Source organism: Plecotus auritus (genome assembly GCF_963455305.1).
Source record: "Plecotus auritus genome assembly, chromosome: 10".
Lineage (NCBI taxonomy): Eukaryota > Metazoa > Chordata > Mammalia > Chiroptera > Vespertilionidae > Plecotus > Plecotus auritus.
In genome coordinates this window covers 30,058,383-30,075,566 of record NC_137785.1, presented here as the reverse complement: position 1 = coordinate 30,075,566, position 17,184 = coordinate 30,058,383, and the positions used below count along the sequence as shown (strand labels likewise).

Genomic DNA, 17,184 nt, shown 5'->3' with positions numbered 1-17,184 from the left:
GGTTGCGGGCTCAATCCCCAGTAGGAGCGTGCAGGGGGCAGCCAATCAATGATTCTCTCAGCACTGATGTTTCTATCTCTCCTCCCTTCCTCTCTGAAATAAATAAAAATATATTTTATTTTTAAAAAATCCTTACTTTGAAAAAAAAAAGTGAGAATCACAACTGTGCTCACCTCCTAGGGTTATTGTCAGTATTAAGTAGGATGATCCATTATGAAATAGGTCAGTGCCTGGGACATGGCAAATGTTCAATAAGTGTTAGCTATGATGCTGATGCTGCTTCTAAATATGAAGACAGAGAGAAGTATAGAGGAAGAAAAAAATAAAAACAGAAAATATAATAATATTCTCTGAGCATGTCTCTCTTGAAAACTATACTTGGGGCTTTCAAATACATAGATTTGAAAAATGCTACAAAAACCACTGAGTGATATGCACAACCTTCTAATATGTGCTCGATGATGCTTAATTTAACCTTAATATAGTTAAAATGGTAAATTTGATATTATTTTAACACAATAAAAAGGGAAGGAAGAGAGGGAGGAAGGGAGGGAGGGAGGGACCCAGTGCCCAGGTGAAGAGCAGACACATGAGGTAGGCAGGCGCTTCAGAGGAATCGTCCCTGATCCTGCAGGACACCAAGTGGTTAGTCTCTTCTCTGCACCTGTACTCCCCACCTGCACAGAGAACCTCATGTTCTGTCATGAATTGGAGATCTTTCCACGTAGTCTTTCTGTGTATGGAACATTTATTCATAGTATACATGAGTGGTAGTGAAATTTCTGGGTCAAGAGTGAAAATTTTGATGTGTAGATAGAGTTTAATTGGAATTGAGGGGCAATCTTTAGGTGATTCATGGACTCCCTGAAATTGTAGACACTATCTGAATGTGTGAGCACATATACAGTTTCCTAGGATTTTAGGTTCTCACAGAGTCTCTTAGACTAAAACATGCCTGAGGCTATATGTGACCCCTGAACAGAATCCTGAACATTGTGTCTATAATCATCCAGCTTTGGCAAATGGAGTGTTTTAAAGAAACTTTATCATTTGACAATTCATTGTACATGGGATCTTTTTTACACACCTATCTCATTCTTGTAAGCCCTGAGCATTTCTGTTTCCCCTAAATGTCCTTGTGACCTCCCTCTCCCACCAGACTAAGCTCTGAAATAGGAATGGGAAAGGAGAGGGTGCGGCCTATTTCAAGTTCAGAATGGAGAGGACACAGCATCTCCTAGGGAGGGGTAAAGAGTGACGCTGCCATAGAGGATGGTGTTGGAGGCTGGACAGAGGCTGCTGGGTCAGTGGCAGGAGGTATAGTTGGCCCTGATTTCCAGGAGCAGTGCACACATGGCAGTTACATGGGTTTGGATCCTTCCAGCTGTTGGAATGACGGATGACATCAGAGGCTTCCGACCTTCCTGATTGGAAGGACCAGATTCCGTGGTGCTTGGCAACGGAGGTGGGCAACAGCATCTTCTTTAAGAATTTGAACAGATCAGCGTCTAGGTGTCCTGAAAGGGAAGATTTGGGAGAAATTATGGCCAATTGTGGCCCAAGTTTCCAGTGTGAGAACCAGCGACCACAGCCTAGCTGTTCAGGGTGCCCCCTGGAGGTGAGAGTGGTTGACGTCGTCCCAGGACCATCAGGTGAGGAGACAGGGGGCAGAAGGGATTTGAGAGGGCTGACCATTAAGGAAGGGGGACCTGAGTAGGGTGTGTGTGAAAGAGAGACTCAGAAAGCCAGGGATTGGAGGAGAGCACAGGATCTGGGGACAAGGAAATCCCCACGAAAGGACAGCCTAGGAAGCTAGGAAGGAGGCGAGGAGATGAGATCCAAGGGTGAGACAAGGGAAGGGAGGAAACAGTGGAGGGTTCCTCTCTTTCCCCTCCAGTGGGAGAAATTATCACCAACAAGGAAGGGTTTTGAGGACAGAGATATAGAACAATGGCAAGATGACTGGGGGACAGGTGGGTATCACCAAAGGAGTAAGATGGAAAGATGGCTGGGGGGAAGGCCAGTAGTCTATGAGACTGGAGACAATGGAGGGAAACAAGTGGGGGGAGGGGTTTATGTGACCAGTAGCTGAATTCCAGAGGCAAATGCTGTGTATTGTAGCCTGGTTCCTTTACGCAGGCCCCTGTGCAGAGGGCAGCGCCCTGCCTCAATCTGCTGGCCGGAAGAGGAAAAGGGAGTGGCCCACAGAGGAGGGGACAGAGGAGGAGCCTGCCCCTGGGGCTCAGGACCTCTGGGTCGTGGAGACACTGTGCGGGCTCAAGATGAAGTTGAAGAGGCAGCGGGTGTCTTCAGTGCGACCTGAGCACCATCAGGCCTTCACCAGGCTGCTGGGTAGGCAGGGACCCTGGAGAGCACCCTCCAATCCTACTCTTTAAAAAGGACCTCCCAATAACTACTCTTTCCCAATAGAAAAGAATTCCCTGCCAGGTGAGCTCCCTCTCCTAGGAGGGCTCCGTATCAGTCACTCATCGGGGCACTTAGAGATAATGCAGGACTAGGCTACACCTGAAAGGGGTCTGCACTTGGGATCAGGCAGCTCCGTTTCAACTGCACCCTCTGCGACTTCTCAGCTCTGACTGGCCTTCTGAGTCTAAACACCTTCATCTGTGTAAGAGGGCACAGTAAGGCCACCTTCCGACCCTGATGGACTGACTGTCCATTGACGATGGCCATGGCATCGGCAGGGGTACATTCATGCATGTTGATGGATTATTTAAGCTCTGAATCTTGCAGATATGTGACTGACACCCTACCTGTCACTCAGTCACCCCAGACTGGGTGGGTAAGGTTCAGGGGTCACCACTGCTTCCTTGCCCCCGGAACAATCTCCTCTATCCCTCTTCCTACTGGCCTCAGCCTTGGCCACTATCCTGAAACTTCCCCAGGAGGGCCATGGTTCTGCTCTTGGCCCTGGAACGCTCCCATGGCAACCCTGTTGCTGTCCTCAAGCTAACATACACCCTCTTTCACAGAGGATCCTGTCATTAAAAGATTCCTGGCCTGGGACACAAATCTGAGGCTCTCTGACAAGGTAAGAAGCATTCCTGCTCTGCCGTCTACCCTGGGGCAGGGGAGAGCCTTCTGAGCCCACAGTTGTCTCTCCAACCTGATGCCTTGCCACCCCTTCCCTTCGGGGACCGAGGGGTTTCCTGCAGAGTGGACGGGCAGCCCTGCCTCAGCCCTAGCTCCTCCAGGATCTTTTATGTTTGTTCTCTTTCCATCAGTATCTCCTGTCCATGGTGATAGCTTATTTCAGCCGCGTGGGCCTCTTCTCCTGGCAGTACCAGCGAATGCATTTCTTCCTGGCCCTGTGAGTATCTTGCTTATTCCCATCAGTCAGTATTCATACCCTGGGGAGATGGAGGGAGAGGAGTTGCATCTCTGACTTTTCGTCTATTTTTTTTTTTTAATTTTTGTTAATTATCACCCAGGTATATTTTTCCCACTGATTTTTTAGAGAGAATGGAAGGGAGGGGGAGAAATAGAGAGAGAGAAAAACATCAATGTGAGAGAGACACACCCATTGGTTGCCTCTCACAGGAGCCTCAACCAGGGCAGGGAAATGAGCCTGCAACCGAGGTAGGTGCCCTTGACCGGAATGGACCTCAAGACTCTTTAGCTGAGGCTCTAATCACAGAGCTAAGCCCTTTCATCTATTTTTATAACCTATTTGTACTGTTTTATATAGGTATAAAAATGATAGAGTTGTATTATAGGGTTTTTTATACTGTTCTTTGTAAAAGCCAACAACCCTAATGTCAGTTAAAAGATTGAACAAAATAAAAGAAAACACAAAAACTTCATAAAGAATTGATACCATTTCACTTTGCCCCCAAACAGGCATGGGACTAGCCATTTCTAACTCTCTCTCTCTCTCTCTTTCTCTCTCTCTCTCTCTCTCTCTCTCTCTCTCTCTCTCTCTCTCTCTCTCCCTCTCTCCCTCCCTCTCTCCCCCCCTCCCCCACCCATAACCATGCCAAATGTAATGGTCTTAGTCCTCAATACAGGCCCTCACTAAACAACACAGATCTAGCCCTGGGTGATGTGCGACTGAGTTGTTGGTAGGAGTGTTGTCCCCTAAACCAAAAAGTCGAGGGTTCGATTTCCAGTCAGGGCACATATGCAGGTTTCAGGTTCAATTCCCAGCCCCAGCTGGGGCGCATGCAGGAGGCAGTGGATCAGAGTTTCTCTCTCTCTCTCTCTCTTTCTCTCTCTCTGTGTCCCTCCCTCTTTTCTCCTCTCTCTAAAAATCAATGAAAATATTCTCAGATGAGGATTAAGGAAAAAAAGTACTAAACAACAAGATCTATTGTAAAATGCTACCCAGGGGTGTTTCTTACAAATCTCCCTGAATCTCCTTCAAAAACACAGGTTTAATCACGTCACCAACCACCCCAAGAATTTTGTTTGCTAATTTCCTTCTAAATCAAGGCCAAGGTGTTAAGCTTGAATTCAGCTGTCTCTAGGGTCTCCATCAATACCACCCTGATATCCCATTCTTTGTTTCACTGCTCTTCTAAGCACCTTTTCTTCTTTTCTTAATATTGCTTTCTGTCTAGGTATTATTTGCACGTATGTATCTGAAAAAAAGATGTATTCTTATACTGATTCAAACAAAATATATTCAGATAACTTCTCTGACCCCCTAATTTCTACATCCCAGTAGTTTGTTATTCAAACTGTATTACAATGTGATATCTTGGATTACAATGACTTCTGTTCTCTCCCTTTCTCCTTCCCCAATCCCATTAAACTAGACACCGCTGTTGAGGACGGCTCTTGTCAAAATATCAATGGCTTCTTAAAACACTCCACACAGGGTTATTTTTAATTTGCAAATGTTCAAGTTACATTGAGTCTGTAAGGTAATCAGTTTTCCACTTGACTGTGAGAAAAAGCGTTCATTCATTCATTCATTCTGTGCAATCTTATACAGTCCATCTCATGGACAGGGAATGTGAGGATGGGAAGGGAATTTAAAAGTGCTGTTGAGTTAATGGGCCTGTTAGTCATTTGGTAGGAAAGTGATGAAGATGGAAATGGACGGGTCGGCCCCTGCCCTCAGGAGCTGTGTGGGCACTGACACTATGGGAGGCAGGTGTGTGCACACCCTACGGGTGAAGGGAAGGGGCGGGCTTCCCCGTTGAATTTTATCTTCATCGTCAAGGTCTGAGAGGTGCCCTCAGGTCCCGCTCAGCTTCCTGGTGCCTGGGTGGCACTCAGAGACACGGATAGGGCCCCTAGGGCCTGTGTGAGGAGGACCCAGCCTGTATGCTTTCCGGGAAGCTGACCACAGGCAGGGTCCTTCCTGCCCTGCTCCTGACGGGCAACCTGATGTCCTTCCTCAGCTACCTGGCCCTGGACATGGAAGAGAATTACCACGCCCCTAAAGAGGCCATCTTGTCCTTCCTCTACGGGGAGAACAACTGCCCCCAGCGCCCCTTGTTCCACAAACTGCGATTCCAGTTCTTCTGTTCCATGGGCTGGAGGGCGAGGGTCACGCGAGAAGAGTGCGAAGAGGTAGGTGGGCTGTGGGATTAGGGAGAGGGGGCCAGATTGGAGAGACAGGGGACTGTGGGGGATCGGTTTGGGGATCTGGGGATGACAAAGAATTGGAGGCTGGACCAGGGACGGGATGGGGTCCACCTGGAGAGTCATCATCTTCTTGGGGGGCTGTTTGTCCTTCCAGATCCAGGCTTTTGATCCAGAGCTCTGGGTGTGGGGGCGAGATCGCGCCCTCCTTTCCCAGGCCACTGAGCCTAAGGTAGGTCTGAAGGAAGGCGGGTCTGTGTCCTCACAGGTACAGAGGGAAGGGTTTGTTGTCTCTTTAAGAAATCCCAGGAATCCAATGGCTGGACCCACGCTCATCGTCCCCCTCCCCATCACCCCTCCACACACTGAAGTGGACCCGCCAGGCACACAGCCAGGCACTGACTCAGCTCCCAGCCAGAGCTGACACACAGGCACCTCAGTGGGATGTGTGGGGGCCAGACCTCAAGATTTGGTGGAATCATTTTAAACAGAGCAACTAGGTCCAAGTAATCAATTTGTTGAAATGTTGAGTTTCTTGAAAACTGAAGAAGTTTCCAATTTTTTCCATATATTGTGCCTTTCTGTTGTTCACTCACTTGGGCCTTTCATCCCTCAGGAACGCCAACTATAGGGACTTTCTGCAATGAAGTCAATGTCTAACAATAGGATATCAGATGGAACAGTCTCTATATCCAAAGATCAATAGGTAAATCCTGACTAGCTATGTTTTCATCCAAGTTTACATGCAAACAAATCACCTATGGCCAGATCACCGGTATGTTCTTCATTTCCCCTGGCTCACCAATCTCTCCCCTTGCACCATTATACGTCTCCCCTTAAGTTTATGGTCAAGGAAGTTTGTCAGAATGAACTAAGGTTGAGAAATACTGGCTCCAGCATGGCTTACTCTGATCAACACATGGGAGTTACAGATTTGGGCAGAGGATTAAGTTTTGATTAAAATCTTGTGACCTAGCTTAGTCCATTTTGGCCGCTATAGCAAAATACCACAGATGGGGTGGCTGATCAACAACAGACATTTAGACATTTATTTCTCACAGCTCTGGAGGCTGGAAGGCTGAGGTCAGGTGCTGGCACAGTGGGGTTCTGGTGAGGACCGTCTTCTGTGCTGCGGACGCCAACGTGTTGCCATGTCCTAACACAGGGGAAGGGGCGAGGCATCTCTCTGGGGTCTCTTCTAAGGGCAGACAATAAGCTCATTCTTAGGGGCCCCACCCAATGACCTAACCATTTCCCAAAGGCCCTCACCTCAGGGGTTATGAATTTGGGGGACACAAACACTCACACCATAGCACTAGCCTCGTTCAGACTCGGTGTGATGGTTAAACATCAGGATCCAGGGTTAGGAGCAGGGATGGGGCACCTGGGCTCATGGTCTGTGGTGCTGACATGTCAGTGATGTTTGCCGTGTGGCTGGGAGTTCAGATGTGAAGGAGCACAAAAGGACCAAGGTGTGAGTGAGCTAGCGCAGCTCTCTCCCTAAGTGTGCTGCCCCCGAACAGAGTCACCTAGAGTCCTGGCTAGAAAGCAGGTCGCTGGGTATATTAAGGAATGTTTGGACTCAGGGTCTTCAAAGTCCAAGCATCACACTTGGAAACAGTGGTTCTGGAGTGGGGTTGAGAAGGGGGGACTGGAGATAAAATGGGGCCTATAGGTCAGTCTAAGCTCCGTTAGAATTGCCTGGGGATTTAATCATCTTTACATGTGGAGAGCTGCCTGTTTGGAATGTGACATCCTGTCTCTTCCTCTCACCTCCAGATCGCTGAGCCCAGGGCAGACTCCACTTTTCAGCAGGAAGTCAATCCAGATGCTCAGGACAGACAGGAGGAAGGGAAACATCATCCAGAAGAGCCCAGAACGATCTCCAGCAAGCTCAATAGCTATGTCTGTCTGTCCCTAGGAGCACTTCTAGGAGTCTGTAGGAGGGCAATAAGGAACTAGGGTTTTTTCAGATTCCATCCCTTCCTGAGGCTCCATCCCAAATTTCACATTGCTTAACTCAAATCCCCCCTGAGGCAGAAGCTGGAGGTCCTGTTTTTTCTACACCTGGTTGCAATGGTCCAGAGCCATCTGATCTGAAGGTGGCGTTTGGAGTCTCAGACCAGGAGGGAAATACTTTCAAGTATAAAATTAGAGCCCTAGGTTTGTGATAGCTGAATGTATGCCATACATTTTATCAGTTTGTTTAGAAAATGTTGCCCATAGGGTTGTTATATTTATTCTCATATTTAATATTTATATATTTATGTTAGGTACCTTTGCAATAGTCACAGTTTTGAAGACACACTGTTCCTACAACGTTTTTAATGAGTATTATAGCTGGTATACATATGTCAATATAATTTTGTCTACATTTTCAAGCGAGGTTTTTGTTGTTTAATCTATTATATTTATATAATATCAGTTATCTTATAGCTAGGTGGGTAGTTCTCCCATATTCTTGTAAATATAAATTTTTAATTTTTGGTCTTTATTAGTGAATTGTGAGAATTCAGGTGTAATTTTTTACCTTGCCTGGGTGACATGTGTGTATGTTAATTTAGATCATTAAAGAGCACAGGGCAATGCATCTCTTGAGGAAATACAATAAAGATGAATTCTCACCTTCAGGATGTGTGGTCCTGTCAGTTTGACTAGCTTGCTGACAGTCAAGTGATAATGTCGCTTTATGGCTTTGTGATTATTCAACCAAATTTCTTAACTCTGAGAAATAATCCTGAATTGTTTCCACATATTAGAAAAAAAACATACAAGTTGAGACGGATCCTATGCTAGAGTCTGAGAGTGGGAAAGAGGGGGACAATAAAGAGGTAGAAGAATCGGAAGAGCAGAGAGAAGGAAGAAAGCACCACAGGTACCCAGACAATAACCTGAAATTCACAGTCAAGGACACGTATTCCCAGGGCACAAGAGAACACACACAGTAGTCACTACTTTACCCTTAATGGGAGTCCTTTTCACACCTCCAATAACAGTTTCAGGTGGTAGAAGGAACACCTGGGGTGTATGGTGAAGTAAAAACCATGGAAAAGAAATGAGGGTACTGGGGAAATTTCTGGGAAGAGTTCAGGCTGTTAAGGAAGATGGGCATGGAGAAGGAGGAGCTACTAACGTGAACCCTGGGTTGTGGAGGAAAGCATCCTGGGAGATGGGATCGTCAGAGAATGGTGTGACTTGAATTTAAGTTAGAGCCATCACTGCTGTTAAGAAGACAGATTAACTGCCTGAGCACTAGCCAACACTTTATGAGAGCATACCGTCTGCCAGGGAGGCTACTAATCACTTTCCAAGTGCTGTCTCATTCAACACAGCAGTACTATTAGGGAGGTAATTTAAAATCATTCCTTTACAGATGAGGAAACTAAGTAGGCTAGTAGGATTAAGAAAGCTTCCCAACCACTGGGCTCATCTTGTGAAATGTTTCCTGCAAGAAGCCAAGAGCCCACACACGACTGGCCAGCCCTGGGCAGACCTGCTCAGGGTCAGGTCCCCTGTCTGGTAACACTGGTACCTAGGGACTCAGAGACTGTAAAGATATTTGAGATATTTTATTAGTATTTCATAATCGAAGGAATGGGAGAAACCAAGATGGCGGCATAGGTAAACACCTAAACTGTTGCCTCGCATAACAATTTCAAAACTACAACTAAAAGACAAAACGGATATCATCCAGAACCACAGGAAGGCTGGCTAAGTGGAAATTCTACAACTAGAAGGAAAGAGAAAAGCACACTGAGACTCACAGGAGCTGCAAAAGGCAAAGGTACGGAGGCGCACAAACGGAGAGGCCTAGCAATTGAGTACGCGGCTGGCTTTCTCAATCCGCAGGGAGACACAAGCTCCCGACTGCTCTGAACTCCAGTTTCTGGCAAGACTCTGGGGGCCCAGACTCATATGGAGAGAAACTGGACTGTCTGGCAGTGGGTGAAACTCAAGGGTGGCTTTCTCTCAGAGGTGCTTGCAGCGATTACCAAGGGACTCTGAGGCCCAGGGGCCTCTTAGGGCAGGGCTGACAGGAAGCCATAGCTGTTTGCTCCACCCTGAGATCCTGCCCCATGAAGCCATTGCTGATTGCGCCGCCCTGAGGCTCTGCCCCACCCAAGCTGTGCACAGAGGCTTTTGCATATAAATGGCCTGGTCCTTTGAATTCTTAACTTACTGCAGCTGAGTCAGTGAGACCCAGAACACCCAATAGAAGGCCCACGGCCCCACAGCAGCTTGCATTGCTTCACAGCTGGGCCTCATCTGGGCACCTCCAAAACCCAAACAAAGAAGAGGAATCTGAAGATCTCTCTGTAGCTCCTGCTGGGTGGCCTCAGGCAGAGGCTAAATTAGCACCTCCTTGGAGATCCAAGAGCCAGTGTACCCAGGGGTCAGAGTAGGACTATCCAGATTACAACTCCTCAGATCCATAAGAGACACACTCAGGGGGCAGACTCAGGGAGCACCAAAGCCCCACTGAAGCAAGTCTTGCCCCATAAGGGTGTATCTAGCACAGAAGTTCTCCCATCGCAGACACAGCTGATCCTCACAGGCAATTGGCCTGGAGGTCAATTCCTCCCAGTGATACCAATAGCAATCAAGGATTAACTTCAACAAGACTGTACACACAGCCCACAAAGGGGTGCACCAAGAGTGTCTACCTCAGGTTAACTGGGGAGGCTGAGCCACTGGGCCCTATAGGACACCTAGCACACAAAGCCACTCTGTCAACTCAGGGAAGCAACCAAAATGCAGAGACAAAGAAACAGATCACAAATGAAAGAAATGGAGGAAAGCAAATGACTGGATATAGAGTTCAAAACCATGGTTATAAGGTTTTTCAAGAATTTTTTCTAGAAAAGGCTGATAAATTTAGTGAGACCCTCGAGGATATAAAAAAGGACCAACTAGAAATTAAGCATACACTGACTGAAATAAAGAATAATATACAGAGATCCAACAGCAGACTAGAGGATCGCAAGAATCAAGTCAAAGATTTGAAATACAAAGAAGCAAAATACACCCAACTGGAAAAGCAAAAAGAAAAAAGAATCCAAAAATATGAAGATAGTGTAAGGAGCCTCTGGGACAACTTCAAGCAAACCAACATCCAAATTATGGGGGTGCCAGAAGAAGAGAGAGAGCAAGATACTGAAAACCTATTTGAAGAAATAATGACAGAAAACTTCCCCCACCTGGTGAAAGAAATAGACTTACAAGTCCAGGAAGCGCACAGAACCCCAAACAAAAGGAATCCAAAGAGGACCACACCAAGATACACAATAATTAAAATGCCAAAGAGCAAAAGACAAAGAGAGAATCTTAAAAGTAGCAAGAGAAAAACAGTTAGTTACCTACAAGGGAGCACCCATACGACTGTCAGCTGATTTCTCAACAGAAACTAAGCAGGCCAGACGAGAGTGGCAAGAAATATTCAAAGTGATGAATAGCAAGAACCTACAACCAAGATTCCTCTATCCAGCAAAGCTATCATTCAGAATTGAAGGGCAGATAAAGAGCTTCACAGATAAGAAAAAGCTAAAGGAGTTCATCACCGCCAAACCAGTATTATATGAAATGCTGAAAGGTATTCTTTAAGAAGAGGAAAAAGAAGAAAAAGGTAAAGATAAAAATTATGAACAACAAACACATATCTATCAACAAGTGAATCTAAAAATCAAGTGAATAAAAAATCTGATGAACAGAATAATCTGGTGAATATAATAGAATCAGGGGTATAGAAAGGGAGTGGACTGACAATTCTCGGGGGGAAAGGAGTGTGGGGGGTGCAGGAAGAGACTGGACAAAAATCATACACCTATGGATGAGGACAGTGGGGGGTGCTGTAAGGGCATGGGGTGGGGTTGGAACCGAATGGAGGGGAGCTATGGGGGGAAAAAAGAGGAGCAACTGTAATAATCTGAACAATAAAGAATTAAAAACAAAAAAAAGATATCTGGCCGAAACCGGTTTGGCTCAGTGGATAGAGCGTTGGCCTGCGGACTGAAGGGTCCCGGGTTCGATTCCGGTCAAGGGCATGTACCTTGGTTGCGGGCACATCCCCAGTAGGGGATGTGCAGGAGGCAGCTGATCGATGTTTCTCTCCCATCGATGTTTCTAACTCTCTATTCTTCTCCCTTCCTCTCTGTAAAAAATCAATAAAATATATTAAAAAAAAAAAGATATCTGTATATCACTTTGGAAGGCAGCTATGCTCACCACTATACCACCAACGCTGCTGTATATCACTTTGATAAGTTTGTAAAGCATGCTGCCATGTTTGGGAAGGGAGCTGCTAAGTAAGATGCCTTTGTTGCAGTTTACAAGACCATTTCCAAAATGTGCTTCCTCGGCCCTTACAGTCAAGTTCAACTGTAGAAGCCTGTAACACTTACCCAGGGAACCACTGTCACAGAAAGACATTCTCCACATAAGTGGAGAGCAAGCACACTTTAGTCTGTCACATTGGATACTTGCATGTTAAGGCTCTTAACTGACCATAAAGAGGACAACTGAAAACACAGGATTTGATCACCACGCACACAACACTAGTGCAATTACCTCCAAAGAAGGCCATTTTGCAGAGAGCATCAGGCCTGAGTTCTGTGTGAGCTATCTCAGGGTTACATTTCATCACTTTCAAACAGTGAAAGTTTAGACCATTGCACATCCCTGATAAGGGTGAGGGACAGAGGGAGAGAGAGACATCTTACATGTTTTCTTAGGATTAAAATTGAACTTGGGCCTGATGATCATAGTGGCATCTTTTGGTATCGCTGGATTAGTGACATTACAAATAATGAGTGAAACAAATTTGGAGTCTGGTAAATGAACTCAGGGACCATCCTGTGCAGAGAACATGATGTCTAGATGCAGCACGTCACTCCCACGTGCTCTGCTCTCTCATGAGTGCAGATCCCTGATGCCACGTCCATCCCCTCCACATGCGTGAGAACACACTCTGCCTGCATCAGTTCTGACAGGGCTTCCGAACAGACGATTTGCTTTAAAAAATCACAGCTTCACCCTAGCCAGTTTGGCTCGGTGGATAGAGTGTCGGCCTGCGGACTGAAGGGTCCCAGGTTTGATTCTGATCAAGGGCATGTACCTTGGTTGCAGGCACATTCCTAGTGGGGGGTGTGCAAGAGGCAGCTGATCAGTTTCTCTCTCATCGATGTTTCTAACTCTCAATCCATCTCCCTTCCTCTCTGTAAAACATCAATAAAATATATATTTTTTTAAAAAATCACAGCTTCAGTTTCTTTTTCTATTTGTTTTTGGAAATATTTTCATCTGGCCCTGACCGGTTTGGCTCAGTGGATAGAGCATCGGCCTGCGAACTGAAGGGTCCCAGGTTCGATTCCAGTCAAGGGCATGTACCTTGGTTGCGGGCACATCCCCAGTAGTAGGTGTGCCAGGAGGCAGCTGATCGATGTTTCTCTCTCATCGATGTTTCTAACTCTCTATCCCTCTCCCTTCCTCTCTGTAAAAAAATCAATAAAATATATTTTAAAAAAAAAAAAAAAGAAATATTTTCATCTGGAGGAAATCAGACTTGTTAACTACTGGTAGGTACCTGGGTCCTTTTAGAGAGAACGGTATTGGCAGGAGTCATGGTTAAGACACTTGCAGGTGGTTGAGCTGGAAAAACTGGCCTATTCCACTATTTACTAGCTGTGCAACAATGGCAATCTGCTTAAAACTGCTAAACCTTAAAACTGCTAAATAGGCTCTGTCCCCGGCCCATAGAATGGGGGAAGTAACAGTATCTACCTGAAGACATTGCTGTGAAGATGACGTGGATTAAAATATTACATAAGGCAACTAGTCCTCAGCACACCTTATGCAGTATTATTACTAATAAGTGGGTCGTGGTGGGGGCCACGGGGGGGGGGGTGGTATCAGCTGTAGCAGGCAGAAGCTTGCTCTAGAATCTCAGGAAGCTTCTAGCAAGAAGCTCCCAAACCACTGGGAGAACAGAGGCTTGGCTGAACTATCTTCACTTCTCATCGCTCCCTTCCTGCCATCCACTCCCATCCTTGGCTCTTTTCTTTCTTTTTAAAGACTTTTTAAAGAGCAATTGTAGATACATAGCAGAATTTAGAGAAAGGCACAGACATTTTTCATACACCCACTACCCCCACACATGCATGGCCTCCCCCATTATCAACTTCCCCGGCCATCGGAGGGCATTTGTCACAACTGGTAAGTCTACATTGATACAGCACTCACCCAAAGCCCATAGTTTACATCAGGGTTCATGCTTGGTGTGGCACATCATGTGGGTTTGGACAAATGCATAATGACTTGTACCCACCAATAAAGAGTCCTACTGAGTTGTTTCCCTGCCCTAAAGTCCTCTGGGTTCCGCCTATTCGGCCCTCCCATCCCTGAGCCCTTGCTAGCCACGGTCCTTTCACTGCCTCCTAGCTTTGCTTTTTCCAGAATATCACATAGTTGGTATGGAGCCTCTCTATTTCATTCCTCACCTGAGGATATGTTTATTGATTTCAGGGAGAGAGAAACACCAGTGGGCTGCCTCCTGTATGCACCCCGACCCGATCAAACCCCAACCTTTTTGGTATACGGGACAATGCTCCAACCGAGCCTCCTGGGCAGGGCAGATACGGATCCTTTTTGGACTCGCTTCTTTCAGTTCATGACATGCATTTAAAGCTCCTCCATGGCTTCTCAAGGCTTGATAACTTACCTGATTTAGTGCTGAATAGTATTCCATTGTCTGGATGTGCCAGTTTACCCATTCACCTGCGGAAGGGCATCTGGCTTGCTTCTAAGTCTTGGCGCTTATGAATAAAGCTGGAAACATCCACCAGCAGGTTTTTATGTGGACATAAGTTTTCAACTCCTATGGGTAAAGCCCAAGGAGTGGATCGCTGGGTCCCACGGGAAGAATATGTTCAGTTAGCCATTGCTCTCTCAATGCGGCACTGCCTTCCATGGCCAGAGGGCTTTCTCCAACTCGTGCTGTGCCAGCTTTTACAGGAGGGCTGACGGGAAGGTGAGGCACAGACACCCCAGGCTCCCTTGCCCCTCCCATGGAGCTCTGAGCATGCTCACGCTGGTTCACAGGTCCATACTTTGTAGACAATTTTAAAGTCCATCTTAAATTTTGGGTTGTGTTTCTACTGAGTTTTGTTTGTTTTTTGTTTTGTTTTTTAAATAAATTTTATTGATTTTTTTTTTTTACAGAGAGGAAGGGAGAGTTAGGAAAACATTGATGAGAGAGAAACATCCATCAGCTGCCTCCTGCACACCTCCTGCTGGGAATGTGCCCACAACCAAGGTACATGTCCTTGGCCAGAATCTAACCTGGGACCTTTCAGTCTGCAGGCTGACGCTCTATTCACTGAGCCAACCTGCCAGGGCTGTTTGTTTGTTTTAATTAAACCAACATTTACTCAGAGAGCCTCATTCACCAATGCAAATAATGAGATCATCCAGTCCCACCCCCATTTTATGCATTTTTAATTAAGGCTAAAGACAGACTTTCCAATATTGAGACAACAAATATTTGAAGAGACACAGTTCTTAGGCACTACTGTCTTTAAATGCACTAATAGCAGACACAAATTATAGTGGTTTCTCCCTCCTGGAGACCAATGGAGTATCCAGCTAAGAGTATTTTAATCTGTTTTGTGTACTTCCCTGTCTTTCATTATTAATCACTCATCTGCTTTAAGAAGCATTGTGACCTAGCAGAGGACTTTACACTAGCTGGGGAGACACCAGTCATATGAGAACACATCAGCCTATTTGCATTCATTCATGCATTAATTTCATAATTGTCTGAACTCCACTTACGTGTTGTGGAGATGCATGAAGGTTTTAGAGTAGAAATTTTTAGTTTAGCGGGATCGAATTTTGTTTCTTCCCTATGTGGCAGAGGGTTCCAGTAATGTCACTCTCCCACCTTGATGAGTTTACTAAATAGTTAAAAAACAAGACAAACATGTAAAGCAACATATTAACACAAAGAGGCAGAGATTCTGTCTCAAGAGAGAGACACAGACAAGGAATGGGAGGACACGGCTCAGGAACGTGGCAACCCCAGGCCACGGGCCAGGCGCAGGGCCCGCTTACGATGCCTGGGAATCCCATTAGCACCAGCAGCGCAGGTAACAGATGGAGTCTCCCAAACTACTTGGGACTGAAGGCAGGTGAGTAAGCATCAAGCTGGTGACACACATCTCCTGACCACAAGCCCACCCTCTGTCCACAAGGCTGGCAGTGGACAAGGCACTGATGCCCAGGCACTGTCACAAAGGACTGAGTGAGCCTGTGTCAAGCAGGTGCCCGCCATAGGTGTGTGGCAGGTAACTTCAGGGAGATAAGGTGGAGGTTGTAGGGCAGTCGTGTAACCAGTGCGAAGAGCAGGCATGTGTGGCACGGGCAGCTGCACCTGCCCAGCAGACATAAGGACGGTGTGCACTGGTGTAAGACTGGACTGGGGAGCAGCTGGCACAAACTGGCAGCACTTCCCCACAAAGTGCCAGATGTTTCAGAGCCATGTCCCCAGCCCAGGAGGCCCGCTGAGGCCTGGTGTCCTCGGGAGCCTCCCAGGCCCTCTCTGCTCCCCAGGGTAACCCTCCTTATAGGACAGGAAAGGATCCACCTGGACACCTCCCACACCCCCAGGCTTAGGAAGGGCAGCCCAGCAGTGTCCCTGTCCTCCTCAGGGACAGAGAAGGAAGACACAGGGGAGAAGGTACCCTTGTACTCCCGCTGTGGGTGTTTCCCTTGGGTTCTCCAAGATCACAGACACACACACTGCTTCCTCAGTGTCAACTCCTGAAAATGGACTAGAAGAGCTTAGCCGGTGTGGCTCAGTGGTTGAGCATTAACCTATGAACCAGAAGGCCATGGTTTGATTCCTGGCCAGGGCACATGCCCAGGTTGCAGGCTTGATCCCTAGTCGGGGGAATACAGGAGACAGCCAATTGATAATTCTCTCTCATCATTGATGTTTCTATCTCTCTGTCCCTCTCCCGTCCTCTCTGAAATAAAAAAATATATAGTTTTTAAAAATGGACTAGAAGATGCTACTTTTGGAAAATGAACTTAGAGAGCAGGGGTCCAAAATTCTGGGTGTTTGGTGAAGTGTAATAACTGGGAGCCTGGCTTATTTGTGTAACTGGGATCTGAAGAACTGGACGAGGAATTGAAGTATTGGGCAGGGAATGGACTAGACAGCGGGAACTGCATGTGCAAAGGCTCCGTGGTCAGTGGGATAGTGGCAGTCAGCAGTCCTGACAGAGGCAATACGGGCCCTGGAGTGCAGACAGCGCAAAGGCGGCCAGAGATGTGCCCACTCCCCAGGGTCATGCATTCCCTTGCCTCTGACTTTTGACAAAGTATGGCACATGAACCTAGTCCAGCTGGGTGGGAAGCAGGGTAACCAGCACAGAGCGGGCGTGGAGCTGGACGATCCAAGGCCACCTCCACAGCAGACACAGAGGAGAAAAGAGAAGGGCTGTTACCAACAAGGAGAAACCAAGGGCAAAGCAGCTTTGACATCAGAGGCAAGAGGGCAATCAGAAGAAAGCTTTGCAATCATTGGCTAGAAAGCAAAGCAGCCCGGCTGAGAAAGAGAAAGCCAGAAATAGGCTC

At 46.8% G+C, this 17,184-nt stretch overlaps 1 protein-coding gene across 1 annotated transcript; it reads left to right on the top strand.

Annotated features, from left to right (window-relative positions):
* Positions 1–1,543: 1,543 nt before the first annotated feature.
* LOC308235958 (speedy protein E4-like) lies at positions 1,544–8,612 on the top strand (the record flags this gene model as incomplete). The annotated part of the gene is made up of 8 exons (XM_080645194.1): positions 1,544–1,652; positions 2,140–2,352; positions 2,994–3,052; positions 3,246–3,331; positions 5,370–5,541; positions 5,711–5,785; positions 7,333–7,458; positions 8,550–8,612. 8 exons carry the CDS (start codon positions 1,544–1,546, stop codon positions 8,610–8,612), a joined length of 903 nt encoding a protein of 300 aa, XP_080501320.1.
* Positions 8,613–17,184: the final 8,572 nt, after the last annotated feature.